Genomic DNA, 14902 nt, shown 5'->3' with positions numbered 1-14902 from the left:
TTTGGGATGTGGTGGAACGGGAGCTTCGTGCCCTGGATGTGCATCCCACAAATCTCCATCAACTGCAAGATGCTATCCTATCAATATGGGCCAACATTTCTAAAGAATGCTTTCAGCACCTTGTTGAATCAATGCCACATAGAAATAAGGCAGTTCTGAAGGCAAAAGGGGGTCAAACAGTATTAGTATGGTGTTCCTAATAATCCTTTAGGTGAGTGTATATAGCACTAATACACTATCATTTTTAGGTGTTTCAAAAATGAGTTAGTAGGTACTTTATTTCACCCCAGCTTAAACAATCACATGTATCCTTTCAAAGCTATTATTTTCTGATTTTATGAGCAACTGTTTCTTTATTCATTTACCCTCAACCATGAAATCCATGGAAATTCACCAGAAGCATGAGAAATGACATACACATGAATAGTTTGAGCTCCGCAAAAGTATTTATTGCATTCTTAGTATTTATTGTATATAGTTGCAAATGTAAATTAATAGAATGAAAATTACTATATTCTTTGACCATTTAAAAAAGTACAAGATGTAAATAATACTGTACAAGATGCAAATTGGCAACCATCCTAATGGTCCTTGTCAACAGGAGCTGAATTCATGAACCGCACATCAGACACTCGTCACGGTTCTCCAGCGAACACACCATGGCAGCTTTGTTGCGTTCTTTGGTTTCCTCCTCGTTGCTTGTCTGCGTCTCCTTCAGTTTCTCTTTGTTGAGAGTGAACTGGATGGGGTTGGCAGCTGGTTTAGTTCTCAGGTAGTACATTCCTGTTTTAAGACCCTGTGGAGAGCAATAGATGTACCCATTTATCTATCGACTTCTATTGAATTTCTAGACTTCCAAATCCAGGCTTAGAAATGATCTAGCTTACCTGCTTCCAGCCATAGAAGTGCATGCTGGTCAGTTTGCCATAGTTGGGTTCAGCAATGTGGATGTTGAGGGACTGGCTCTGGTCAATGAAGGCTCCTCTGTCTGCAGCCATCTTTAAAATGGTCTTTTGAGAGATCTCCCACACGGTCTTATACAGCTCCTTCAGGTCATCTGGTATTGTAGGAATGCCCTGCAAAAAAAAGGACGTTTCGAGAGGGACAAACGCAAAAACTGGGGAAAAAAGGCATCCGAACTGGAAGTGCCAACTAACCTGGATGGATCCGTTCTGAGCAATTAGCTGGTTTTTCATTTCTTCATTCCAAAGTCCTCGTTCCGTGAGGTCTTTGAGAAGATGTGGGTTCACAATCTAGAGGTAAATGCAACCCACCAGTTAATTTTATACAAAGACATAAGTTAATCTGTTCTTGCAAATGTTCACTGTAACGTCAGGCTCACCTGAAACTCTCCAGACAGGACTCTGCGTGTGTAGATGTTGCTAGTGTACGGCTCGATTGACTCGTTGTTTCCCAGGATCTGAGCAGTGGAGGCAGTGGGCATAGGAGCCAGGAGCAGACTGTTACGCACTCCATGCCTGGGGAGCAAAAATAATACATATTATATGACCTATGTAACTATGGACACTTGTTTTTTTTATAAAAAAAAATGTACTGCGTGTACTACAAAAATTCCCATGAAATCCTAATTTTTAAAAAAATATTATTTTATATTTGAGTTATTTTTAATTACAATTATTAAATGTATTAAAACATTTTCCCATGTGAATTTGATTTCCAGGTCTCCCACAGATTTGTTGAAATTATGATTTAAGTGGTTACTAACTTTGCGATCTTCTCCTTGAGTACTGCCCAGTCCCACAGGTCTGTAGGCGTCTTATCCCACATATCATACTGCAGGATCTGTGAAATCATACCAGGAACAATTAGAGCTCTGTAAACCTCAACTGATATCCAGTTTCCTTACACAGCAATTGAGCAGGTTTTATAAAAGGTAAAAATACTTTAAGACCAATACAATTTCATTTAATGGAAGAATTGATTGGAACAAGTCAATATGTTCTTTAAATAAAAATAGGGAGCACACAATTTAATTATATTAGCAACACTTCAAAGTTGAAAAAAAAAAAAGTACTACTTCCAAACAGATTTTTAATTCATTTTGAGTTTATGATTAGAACGAGAACAAATATCTGCCAATATGCTAAGAAAGAAAAACTCAATTGAAAGAAATTCACAATCTGCTGACGGATATTAGTTATTGTCTTAAGCGTAAAATAATTTAAATCAGGATATATTTGCTTGATATAAAATGACATGTTTAGACAGTCCTACAAGACAAAATACTGAATAAGAATTTTTTGCAGAGCATGCCAACATTTAATGCCATGACGACTATGTAATTTAAGACTTTCTGGCCTGATTAAAGACCTATTTAAGGCCTTAATTTGTAGATGTGAATCAATACTTCAAGACCCACATACACTCTTCTTATATATACAGGGTTCCCACTCTTTCAAGAACACCAGATTCAAGGACTTTTTAAGCACCATGTATTTTATATCAAGCACCTATCAAATTCACACGCCAGCGAATAGTGTCATGAAAGACCTTACAGTACTAAACATTTTACTTACACTTAACATTTACATAAAAAATTTCAGAGTAATAATGTTTTGAATGTGTAGGTTTCATAAATTTAGACCGTTTTGAGTAGTCGTGTTCGAAGAATTTAATGAAATCCATTGAAGTTAATACTGGTAATATTCAAATACAATTTCTAAAATATTTTTAGAAAAACAGCAAACTACAAAAAACAAAACTGTTTTTTGCTGTAGTTCTTGTACAAGATTTAAATTTGAAAGAATTTCACAATTTTTAAATTAATAAAAAGTGGTTAAATGCTGTAATAACACTGTAAACCTGTTAACATAAAAAATTTGCATGTTCTCTCAATAGAGACGTTACTCATTAATAAACAACTCAAGTCAAAATTATTTAGTAAATCCCATTTTTTTCATCTTTGACCTAGAGGAATGCAGGTGCTCAAACACGCAGCTGCTCAATTTCAATATATTTTTTTAATATGTCATGAACATTTTAAACATTGTACATGTGCAAATCTGCAAATAAATATAAAGAAAAGCAATAAAAAAATAGGACTTTCTATTTGCTTTTAAACTGTAAACGCGTTCCACTAAGCAGTTTTTCTTATTTTTCAAGTTCTACATTTTCTCCTTAGCTCCATGTCGCAGTAAGTTTTGGGAGTTCATTTTTAGTCCATCTCCTATCCCGAAAAGTCTGTCTTGCAGAGATTGACTAAAAATGAGCTCCTAAAACTTACTGCTATTCTGGAAGATAAATTCTTCAAACAGTGGTACAAGAGAATGTGGTGCTGGTCCATCAAGAGTCACTCTAAACCAGTGTTAATTTCGTTGACGAATACTTTATCATAATTTATCAACAACAACATTTTTTTCACTGAAGACAACGAGACGATAATGAACGAAAACTCTTTTTGAATGACAAAAATTATGACATATCTATCCATCTAATCTAAAATGTTAGGGAGGGACAATTTGGGAAGAGATTGATTCAGAACGAATCTGCTGTATAGAAGGTTAGATGCAAACATATGAACCGGCGGGACATAAGCTAAAATACACTTGCTGCACGGCGCATAAAACATTAAAAAAAGTCAATATGTGGGAGTAAGAGGAGAGCAGACATATGCATAAATCTGACGATGCAAGAGAGAACTCAATTCGGTCATGTTTTCTGAGTGCAGACACTGAAGCATACACACACAGAAAGCGCGTCTCGCAGCACGCGAGTACTCTTTCACGTTGCATGAACGGAGAAATACACACAAAATGATGTCGAAATGTCCGTTTTGACGAGTATTCACGTAAACACAGCTGTGAACGTAAACAGTAGGCCTACATTGCATCCATCACCGTGCATTTGGTTTTAAAGGGATAGCAGCCTAATTTAGTTACTATTGTCCGAGTCGTTAATGTTAATCAAGCAACAAAAGAAAGACATATAATCACTCACTGCTCTTGACTGAAAAACTTTAGTAGCCCTAAAGATTAATCTAAATTTATTTATAGAAATAAATATGTCTGCTTGAAAGAATGATAAACAAGTTGTTATAAAGAATGCATAATTAGCCTATATAACCATTGGTATTTCATTAAAAAGAAGACCATATTCTTGTTCTTTGTGAGAAGTGGTTTTATTTAATTTTATCAAAGGCATGTTGTGTGTCACCGCAGTTAAATTGCAGTCTATCATGATAAAAAAAAAACTATATCAAGCCTATATAATGAGTTTGGAAATTTTAGAGAAATGCTTAATAAATGCACTATAATTAAACCCATTAGATTTTAGCCGACTAAATTTACTGTAGATTTAGTCGACTAAATTAGACTAAAACTAAAAACAACTCAGATGACTAAAATATGACAAACTATATGGCATTTTAGTCAAAAGACTATGTCTAAAACTAAATCAAAATTTGCTGTCAAAATTAACACTGCTCTCAACTTATCCATCTATAAAGCCTATAAAAATTTGTCTTCATGTATTTCACAACACTTCAGCATAGGGGTGTGCGATATGACGATTTTTGATCGTGGACGATAAAAATGTCTCCACGATCTGCTTTTGAAGAAATATCGTAGTATCGTGATTCGTGACACATTATGTCGAATACAGTTCTGGCGCCTCCGTCTCTATATACTGTACAACACAACACACAGCAGTAGAGTTACTCTGACAGGACACTGCACTTATTCGCGATCGCAAAAGTACATTATTTGCACACAAGTCTTGCTGGATAAATGTTTCATTCAGGCGCTGGTCTGACGTGCGCTTTTTCTGAGCGCATACACCTGAAGCACGCACACTAAAAAAACCTGTCTAACAGCGCCTGATTACTCAACGTACTTATCTTTTGCGCTAATCCTGTCAAAACACACAAGGTTTACATACAGACTCAGTTGGTTATCTCTAAAATGAAAGTAAATAGTTAAGAGAGAAACGGATGCGTACCTGTTTATTAGATGCGTGCAGCTCTTAAAGGGACAGGACACTAAACATGCTGCCGACTGTCATTAAAGGGATAGTTCACCCTAAAATTTAATTTCTGTCATTATTTACTCACTCACATGTTGTCCCAAACCTCTATTAATTTCTTGTGCTCACCCAAAAAAAGATATTTTGAAGAATGAGGGTAACCAAACAGTTGCTGGTCTACATAGACTTTGATAGAAGGAAAGAAAAATCCTATGGAAGTCACTGAGGACCAGCAACTGTTTGGTTTTCCACCTTCTTCAAAATAGCATTTATGTTCAGCAGAAGAAAGAAACTCATTCAGGTTTTAAACAACTTTTGAGTAAATGATGGTATAAAAATAAAACATTATGACAGAATTGACAGACAGATGACTATTTAGTTTTGGGGGGAACTAACATTTAACATTAACAAAACAACAAAACGCAAAGAGAAAAATCACTCACTATTCTTGACTTAAAAACTTTAATACAGTTGCTTTAGGAATCAGTCTATCTAGTGTTTTATTTTTATATTTGTTCATTCAATTTCATTGAATGCTCTACTAAATACACCTACTGAAAATAAAATTTGTTTTATTTGTAGGCTATATATGTGTATTTGTAATGTGTATCTTTGTTCTTATTTTTTAATAAGAAAGATAAAATGACAGATTTTTATCTTCGCCCACTTTGGCCTAAATATCTGCCATGTCTTTTTTTTTGTTTTTTGTTACCTTGAAAGGCTTTGTCTTTCTAGTTTGGCTGTAATGCTCAGACAACTTGTAAAACCAACATGACAAAGAATCGTGATTAAAATCGTGAATCGTGATATTTCTAAAAAAAATCGTGATATGATATTTTTCCCATATCGCCCACCCCTACTTCAGCATGTTATTCTCATTAAGTGAGGGTATTTTTTTAGGATTTTTTACGCAAGCAAAGTCTCTGAGAACCTGACATCTTATAATTCTGGAGACTCCAGGAAGGTTGCAGTTCTGGAAAATGGTGGTGCTGGAGACTAAATGTTTGATGGTTTACACCTAATTCTTCACATTAATTCTTAATTATTTTGCAGTTACCGTGTGTCTTATCTTCTCCACCTGTTTTTGTCTAACCCCGCTGACCCAGTAAGCATTTCGCTGACCAATGGTCATGTCTTAACTTTACAATTTCTGTATTGCATTAGTTTTTAATATTTCTCATTGGGGATTTAATAATTTTTGCCTTTTCAGTTAAATCTCATTTTTGGCTCATTTGTTCTGTAAAAGAAAATGTGCCTAATAATTCTGCACACATGAATATAAGGAGTTTTTCACTTCCAGCCTTCATGGACAATTATATATCACTTATAAATGATTAATTCAGGGTTCATACACATTTTTACCAATAAATTTCCATGACTTTTCCATGACTTCTCCATGACTTTTGAGACAATATTCATGACCTAATGTTCCATTATTTTACAATAAGAATAAAAATCTGTTCAAATTATCATAGCATTAACTAAAATTAATGACTAATGCTATTGTTTGCTTTCTCTGTTTTAGTAATAAGTACACGCAGCAACTGCGCCAGATGTTACTCCACAAAGAGAACGTATTATATCACTGAATATTATCATTTAACTCTGTTAAACACAGGACCTGAATTTCGTTTTGGAAACTTTTCTCTTTCGCAACTGTTAAAGAGTTAAAACACGACAGTGCTTACTCGCCAGAATGGCCCTTTTAACATAATTTTGTGTGTATTTTTGCCGCTTAAACGCAACAAGCTGTGCTTTAGAGCCTTGCATTTCTGCCAGACACGAGTTCCAGTCGGACTCGGGTAATCATGCCGCACAAGGGCTGGACTAGGGCATAGAGGCCTGTGCAGGTTTCTACTGAGCTTGTTTGGTACCAAACTCAATTTGGTTCTCGCAAGTCGGCTTTATACCATAGACTGTACAAAAAATAGCTTTATACACGTGCCCTTTGGACGTGACTGAGCGCACGGGAAACCGCCTCTGGAGCGTGCGAGTACCGACTGGCTTAAAAAGACGTGCAAATAAATAATTTTTGTATCGATGCAACAATGACCCGATTAGGCAAGTGACAATTCTGTCAACTGTCCCGAAACGCGAGCGAAAGACTTGTATCGCAGCGTGCAGCCGCTCTTTAGTGACGAGATGCGCAGATGAGAAGCCGCAGTCAAAGACAGAGAAGTCAAAGAGAGAAGACGCGGTACAACTGAATCACTCACGTTTTCAAATTACCGATTTCATTTGATACTCTGTGTGGATTCACTTACTCATCAAACCTATATGCAACAGGCTATTGAATAAATGTGTGAATATCCATCATTTTAAAGTCGAATGCTGCAGGAATGAGTAAAATAATGCGATATAGCCTATGCGCAATCCCGCACCGAACCTGATTAAACATAATTCTATTATACAGATTATACAGATCTGTATAATAGAATTATACAGAGATTTGTGAAATAGATTTCCATGACTTTTCCAAAACTTTCTGGGTTTATTTATTTTTCCAAAACTTTTCCAGGCCTGGAAATTGCTGCTTTAAAATTCCATGACTTTTCCAGGTTTTTCATGACCGTACGAACCCTGTTAATTACAAAATTAATAGTAGTTATTAAGATTGATGTGGTTTGGAATTGGTAAAATGTTCTTGGAAAAATCAGAATATCAACGTGTCTAATAATTATTCACGCACTGTAAAGATGTGCTCACTTTACACAGAGTGTGCGTGATCGTGTAATCGAAAGTGAACTGCGAGCGCTCATTCAAACGTGATTTCACTTATTAATAGCGCGAAAATGATATACAATATTAGAATGCTTGCGGGAGCGGGACACACACGTTGCGGGAGTGGGCGGTAATGGTCAGACACTCAGCGGGAGCGGCTCAAGAAAACTCTTGGCTGCACATCAACACACGCTAAGTTTTTTTTCGCACTACCCCATCTCCACCCCAATTATTTGTGCCGTTTCGTTCCGTCTTTGACAGCACATATAGGACAATTTTGAAATAGCGCCATAAACTAAATTTATTTTAAATTTAATTCAAGCACTTTCAAGGACCTATGTTTGTTTTCAAGTACTTTCCAGGCCTTGAATCCATATGTCTGAAATTCAAGTACTTTACTTAGAAGCGTGGGAACCCTGTATATTATTTATTTATTTATATATATATATATATATATATATATATATATATATATATATATATATATATATATATATATATTATTTATTTATATATATATATATATATATATATATATATATATATATATATATATATATAAAAAAAATAAAATTCAACTTACACCCTTGCTCACAGGAGACCCAGCGTATGTTTCATACGGGCCAAATTCTTCAGCCAGCTCACAGCTGGACTCCAGCGCAGCGTAGTATATGGTCTCAAAGATCTGTGTGTTGAGGAGTTGAGCCTCTGCGCTCTCAAACGGAAAGCGCATGAGGATGAAGGCATCAGCCAGACCCTGAACACCGATACCAATGGGCCTGTGACGCTTGTTGGAGTTCTCTGCCTGTTGTGTGAGAGAGAAGATCAGCCTCTGCAGCAAATTACAATAATGTAGAATGGCTAAAGCACACACAAAAAAGCACCTCACCTCTTGCACGGGATAGTAGTTGATATCAATGATTTTGTTCAGGTTCTTCACAATGACTTTTGTAACAGAGGCCAACTTCTGGAAGTCAAAAGTTCGCTCTGGGGTGACGTACATGTTAAGTGCAATAGATGCCAAGTTGCAAACAGCCACCTACAAGAGAGAGTTTGGTCCTTCATGAAAGCACTTTCAAATTAAGTCAAATAAACTATTATATACATATTCTACACTCCTTACCTCATCCTTACTGGTGTACTCTACAATCTCTGTGCACAAGTTACTGGATTTGATGGTGCCTAGGTTCTGCTGGTTGCTCTTGCGGTTGCAGGCATCCTTGTAGAGCATGTAGGGTGTGCCGGTCTCAGTCTGAGACTCAATGATGGCATACCACAGCTGCTGAGCCTCCACCACCCGCTTAGCTCTGCCCTCCTTCTCATATCTGGAACAAACGATCATTGAATGTGATTATTAAACAGTGACATTAATAGATGTGTTACAGTTTTATAGCAGCAGCATTAGTAATATTTTCATACTTTGTGTAAAGCTTCTCAAATTCCTCTCCCCAGCACTCATCCAGCCCGGGACAGTCACTGGGGCACATCAGAGACCAATCCTATATGGTATATGAGTCACATGAGTTCGCTTAAAATGAAGCATTTGAACTACACTGAACTGATATAGGAAATAAATGTACAACTATGCATAAATATAAAACCATTCAAAATTTGTGTATTTGTGTATAATGCATTTATTTGGTCAAAAAGTAAAAACAGTAATTATCCTGAAATATTACCACCTTTTAAAATAACCATTTTACATTTGAACAGTTTAAAATGTCATTTCTTCCTGTGATGGCAAAGCTTAATTTTCAACAGTTGTATTTAAAGGGATAGTTCACCCAAAAATGAAAGCTGTCATTAATTACTCGCCCTCATGTTGTTCCAAATGCATAAGACCTCCGTTCTTCTTCGGAACACAAATTAAGATATTTTTGATATCCGATAGCTCTCTGACCCTCCATAGACAGCAATGCAACGGCAATGTTCTCAGGTCAAGAAACGTAGCAAGGACATGGTAAAATAGTCCATGTGACATTTTCTTTGCAAACAAAAAGTATTCTCGTAGCTTTGTAAAATTACAGTTGCACCCCTAATATCACATGGACTATTTTAATGATGTCCTTGCTATGTTTCTGGACCTGGGAACATTGCAGTTGCATTGCTTTCTATGGAGGGTCAGAGAGCTCTTGGATTTCATCAAAAATATCTTAATTTGTGTTCCGAAGATGAAAGGTCTTATGAGTTTAATTAATGACAGAATTTTCATTTTTGGGTGAACTATCCCTTTAAGATACATCTCAAATATATATGCATTTTTTTTTAGTTTAAAGTATGCTCACCGCATTGGTCTCCACTCGCTTCATGAAGAGATCAGGGATCCAGAGGGCGTAAAACAGATCTCTAGCTCTCTGTTCCTCTTTACCAGTATTCTTTTTAAGCTCTAGGAAGTTAAAAATGTCAAAATGCCAGGGCTCCAGGTACATAGCAAAAGCTCCTGGTCTCTGAGTGAGGAGGAGAGAAAATGTCAGTTTTACAAGCCAAACTTAAAATCATCCTGAAAATCATATGCAAAACACCTTACCTTATTTCCTCCTTGGTCCACATAGCGTGCTGTGTTGTTGTAGACACGGAGCATAGGAACCAGGCCATTTGAGTTGCCATTAGTCTAAAATGACAAAAAAAAAAAAACATAAATTAACCACCCAACTGCTAAGTTTAATAATACCACTAAATCTAAATCTGAGGATGGCGAAACCTTACCCCTGCAATGTAGCTTCCAGTGGCTCTAATGCAGCTCACTGCCACCCCGATACCTCCGGCAGACTTAGAAATGAGGGCGCACTGCTTCAGAGTGTCATAGATCCCTTCAATACTGTCATCCTTCATAGCAAGCAGGAAGCAACTAGACATTTGACAAGTGAAATTGCTTGTGTTATACATTATGTATAGAAGTCTATTGACTTTGCCAACACCAAAGTCAGGCCTTGGCAAAAAAAAAACAAACAAAAAAAAACATTGGTTTTGGGAAAACTGCGCCCTTGTGTCTGATTGCTGTATAGTTATTTTATGTTGTCCTACCTGGAGAGCTGTGGCCGGTTGGTGCCGGCATTGAAGAGCGTAGGAGAAGCATGAGTGAACCACTTCTCAGACAGCAGGTTGTAGGTTTCTATAGCTGCCGCAATGTCCTCCTTATGGATTCCCACGGACACTCTCATCAGCATGTGTTGTGGCCGCTCAGCGACTAAAAAAACAAAAACAAAGCCGTCAGGGTGCGACAGGAACATTTTGCATTTTCCATTCAGGTCAGTGTCTTTGCTCTTCTTTAACTCAACTGCATTTCCTTCATTAAAACTGTCATCTACCTCTACCATTTTAAGTAAGTTATTTCTATCTTTTGCTGTAGTGTGTCAGTAGGAAATATCATTTTACATTTCCAAACATAAATTTTGCCATTAATTGTAACAATCCAGTGAGATTTGTGTGCACAAGGAGTCTGACATGAAGAAAAAGAACAAACTGAGACAGACTAAATCCAGAAGAACTGCGGCAATGTCTCCAAAATGCTTCAAGAAACCTACCTGCAAAGCTAGCTGAAAAACTATGCGCACTTAAGTGCACCGAGGGCAAAAGCTGCTTTAAACGCAAAGGATGGTCACACCAAATATTGATTTAATTTAGTTAATTGATAAAGAAAATATTTTTGACAGCATCCTCATTTTACACAAGTGCCTAAAACTTTTAACAGTAACAGCTTTGCTGGTAGGTTACTTAAAGCATCTTGGAGACGTTGCCACCGTTCTTCTGGATTTAGTTGGTCTCAGTTTGTTCTGTTTCTTCATGTCAGACTCCTTGTGCAAACAAAAATCTCACTGGATTGTTACAATTAAAGGGATAGTTGGCACTATAGGGTGATGCAGAGGAGACGAATTGTTAAATAAAGTCATTATTTTTGTTTTCCTTGCGCACAAAAAGTATTCTCATAGTTTTATAACATTACGTTTGAACCACTGATGTCACATGGCCATAACCTCCTTGCTACGTTTCTGAGCCTTAATCGTGGTAATATCCTTGCTGTCTATGGGAGGGTCAGAGAGTTCTCAGAATTCATCAAAAATATCTTAATTTGTGTTCCGAAGATGAACGAAGGTCTTACAGGTTTGGAATGACATGAGGGTGAGTAATTAATGACAGAATTTTCATTTTTGGTTGAGCTATCCTTTTAATGGCAAAATGAATGTTTGGAAATGTAAACTGATATTTCCTAATGACACAATACAGCAAAAGATAGAAATAACTGACTTATTTCTTTAGCTGGTGAAAATACTAGTGTTCCAATAATTTTGGCCACCACTGTATGCAAATAAGAATTGTATGACTTACCCTTTCCATTGATCTTCAGCAGATACGAGCGCTCCAATGTCTAAATAAGATGTTAAAAACTAAGATTAACACTACAATCCCTTTTAGATTTAGATACACAAGTGTATATTTTGCATATTCTATTTTGGAATTACCTTGAAGCCAAAGAAGTTGTAAGAGAAATCTCTGTCAAAAATGATGGCTGAGTTGAGCCGCTAAGGAAGGAAATTACATTAATTATAAACTCAACTTTGTTGGGGGAAGAAAAAAACAAAAAAAAAAAACAAATCATACATAAGCACATCGTACTTACATCTTTGTTGGCCAAAACAATGTCGAGGGTTTCCTTTGAAACCATAGGCGAGTGGCGGCTGTTCAGGGGATTCACATAGTTGTAGAGGTCCTCAATAACCTCTGTCATTAGAGGCGGCAAGAGATAAGCAGCAAAAAAATCATTATGATCCAATTTAGATTGAAGTGAAGTGTTCCATAGACATGAAACAAGTGATGCATAGAAACTCACCACTGAAGACCTTCTTGGTTTCTTTGTGCAGGTTTGACACAGCGATGCGGGCCGCCAGTATAGCATAGTCAGGGTGTTTGGTGGTGAGGGTGGCAGCAATCTCAGCAGCCAGGGTGTCCAGCTCTACTGTGGTAACGCCGCTGTAAAGGCCCTGAATCACCTTCATGGTGATCTGAGTCTGCAAAGCAAAAACACTTGATTTAGAGTCAGAGCAGTTGAATCATACAGGATTCGAGAAGCAGAATCTAAATTTAATTTCATAACAAGTAATTCGGTTCCTGACCTTCCATCTGATTTCAAAAATTGGAACAGCTTTTTGGTTCCCAATCCTCCTACTGAATTATTTCACTCTTGCATGCAAAAAGAGCTGTATGGTGATTTGGGGTCATGTAAATTATTATAATTTTTTTTTGCATTTTACTAGGTTTATCATTTGTCATATCGCCCAGCTCTAAGTGGCATCTAAAGGATTGAAACCTCTGAAATAGGCAATGGTTGATCTTAGAAATAGGTTTTGATGTAGGCTACTTCATAACTTACAGGATCAACAAACTCCGCATTGAGTCCATAGCAAAGCTTCTGGATGCGTGATGTGATTTTGTCGAACATAATACGCTCCTGGCGACCATCTGAGACAAGAAAAACATCAGATGAATAAAAACATGAGCTATAATAATTTAAGTCAAGAAGAATACCTCATATGCAATAAAGATGGACAGGATAAGAAGTGTCAATAAAAACATGAAAAGTGCGTAAAAATATGATGCTAATAATTAAAGCAAAATTTCAAACTAGCATAACTCGTTATATGACGATGTATGATGCATGTAACACCTGCCATTCATGATTGATTAATTACTGGATGATCTAGTTTAAGCAGCAGTTGGCGCCAACTTTGAGTTAACAAAGAACACCACTAGTCTTCAGGTTAACATGAACAAATACCATTCTCAAGGGTGAAGTTACGTAGCTGGAAAAATGTATATAATAGCACACAATCAATAAATCTGCGACCTTAATCCAGACTTCATATGAACGCATTCACGTTCCTCTCTTTATGTTTAAACACGGCTAATTTACACGATTAAGGTCCATACGTTACATGCTTGATTTACGGATTGGACATCATTTTGGTTTTGAGAATATAACATAAACGTACAATTTGTATGCTAATGTAAATAATGGTAGCTGCTAAGTATCATACAAATTGTACGTTTGCTCACTAAATTGCGAATAAACAAGTAATTGGAGAACGAGTGGGACTTTACCTCTCTTGATAACGTGCATGATTGATGTCTCTGCTAAAGAGCAACGGGGAAAAACAAAAATATATATTTTAAAAAAAAAATATTAGGCGTATTTGTGGATAAAGTGCTATTCTGTTGACCGACCCCTCGGCTGCTTCTTCTACTGCAGACTGTTGTTGTGAAGTAACTGAGCGCGCGCGTCTCGAACCCGCCAAAACTACCTTCGTCAGATCCGGAAGACAATCTCAGCCAATGGGCGCTCGCTCCTTCTCATGCTAGACGGAACTGGAACAGATCATTCCATTTTAAAAAAAAAGTTTACTTACGGTCTTGGCCACTTGAGAGCGCGTGCGCGCGGCTGTCCCAAATCTTAAAAATGCCAAAGCGCAGTGCCCTTAACCAAAGACTATAGAAATAAGGGCTTTGCCTTAACGCACACTTAATCCATATTTAGTGTATCCCATCATGCATCATGTTTTGGAATAAATCTTGAGATTTTTGCCGAGATCTCGCGAGAGGTCACGGAAACCTTCCCAATGTAAGTTAAATAATGATATAATTAGATATTATTACATATAATTTGGTAGAGAAACAAAGTGTTGCACATGTTATCACTATTTAATTCCCTATTCTATGAAGTTTTGTAGTATAAATAGTGCGAGTAGTGTTTTTTTTTTGTTTTTTTTAATGCAAATCAAAAAACATTACAATATGCGAAATTTAACAAGGGGGATATGTACAATATCACATGTAGAAATAAGGGCAACATAAATCAGCATGGAATATCATCGTAAGAACTACAAAAAAAATAAATAATAATAATTACATATATCTTACAACGGATTCAAGAATGTTAAAGGTTTTAGAAGCTTTGGAGTTCAAAGGTTTGGACACATTCTTAAGAGAAGTAAAGAGAGCTTTTACATCAGAAGAAAACATTCTAAAATTAGGTTTACATTGAATAGTTCTGGCTTTATGAATGTGAAATTTACCCAGAAGACAAAGCAATAATATAGTGCGAGTAGTGTGTTCACACTGAAAATACCAAAAAGTGCACGTTAAATACCCGGATGCTCTTACATAACCGGAAAAAGGAAGTCGGACTGTCGGACACTTCAAACACTCA

At 36.7% G+C, this 14902-nt stretch overlaps 1 protein-coding gene across 2 annotated transcripts; it reads right to left on the bottom strand.

Annotated features, from left to right (window-relative positions):
- Positions 1-261: 261 nt before the first annotated feature.
- LOC306856280 (ribonucleoside-diphosphate reductase large subunit-like) lies at positions 262-14255 on the bottom strand. 2 transcript variants are annotated; one of them, XM_079395456.1, is made up of 20 exons: positions 13921-14255; positions 13798-13830; positions 13070-13158; positions 12530-12707; positions 12320-12420; positions 12162-12221; positions 12028-12067; positions 10726-10888; positions 10408-10549; positions 10229-10312; positions 9987-10148; positions 9121-9200; positions 8825-9026; positions 8591-8740; positions 8285-8506; positions 1727-1803; positions 1343-1478; positions 1158-1253; positions 888-1076; positions 423-796 (listed from the first exon to the last, which is right to left on the bottom strand). In XM_079395456.1, exons 2-20 carry the CDS (start codon positions 13814-13816, stop codon positions 611-613), a joined length of 2376 nt encoding a protein of 791 aa, XP_079251582.1. In that variant the 5' UTR covers positions 13817-13830; positions 13921-14255; the 3' UTR covers positions 423-610. The 2 variants fall into 2 exon arrangements, with proteins under 2 accessions (XP_079251581.1, XP_079251582.1); XM_079395455.1 differs by having other exon boundaries at positions 262-796; positions 13798-14235.
- Between the last annotated feature and the right edge of the window lie 647 nt (positions 14256-14902).

The sequence above is a fragment of the Barbus barbus genome (assembly GCF_936440315.1).
Source record: "Barbus barbus genome assembly, chromosome: 36".
In the NCBI taxonomy this organism is placed as follows: Eukaryota; Metazoa; Chordata; class Actinopteri; order Cypriniformes; family Cyprinidae; genus Barbus; species Barbus barbus.
The sequence above is the reverse complement of the archived record's forward strand: the minus strand, read 5'-3'. Positions and strand labels throughout refer to the sequence as shown.

What these genes read in the sequence shown, in the direction of transcription:
- LOC306856280 (XM_079395456.1), bottom strand. An exon ending in AACCAAGAAGGTCTTCAGTG is followed by an intron (nt 12,421 to 12,529) that starts GTGAGTTTCTAT and finishes CTCTAATGACAG; the next exon opens with AGGTTATTGAGGACCTCTAC. An exon ending in TTTGAGAAGCTTTACACAAA is followed by an intron (nt 9,027 to 9,120) that starts GTATGAAAATAT and finishes CGTTTGTTCCAG; the next exon opens with ATATGAGAAGGAGGGCAGAG.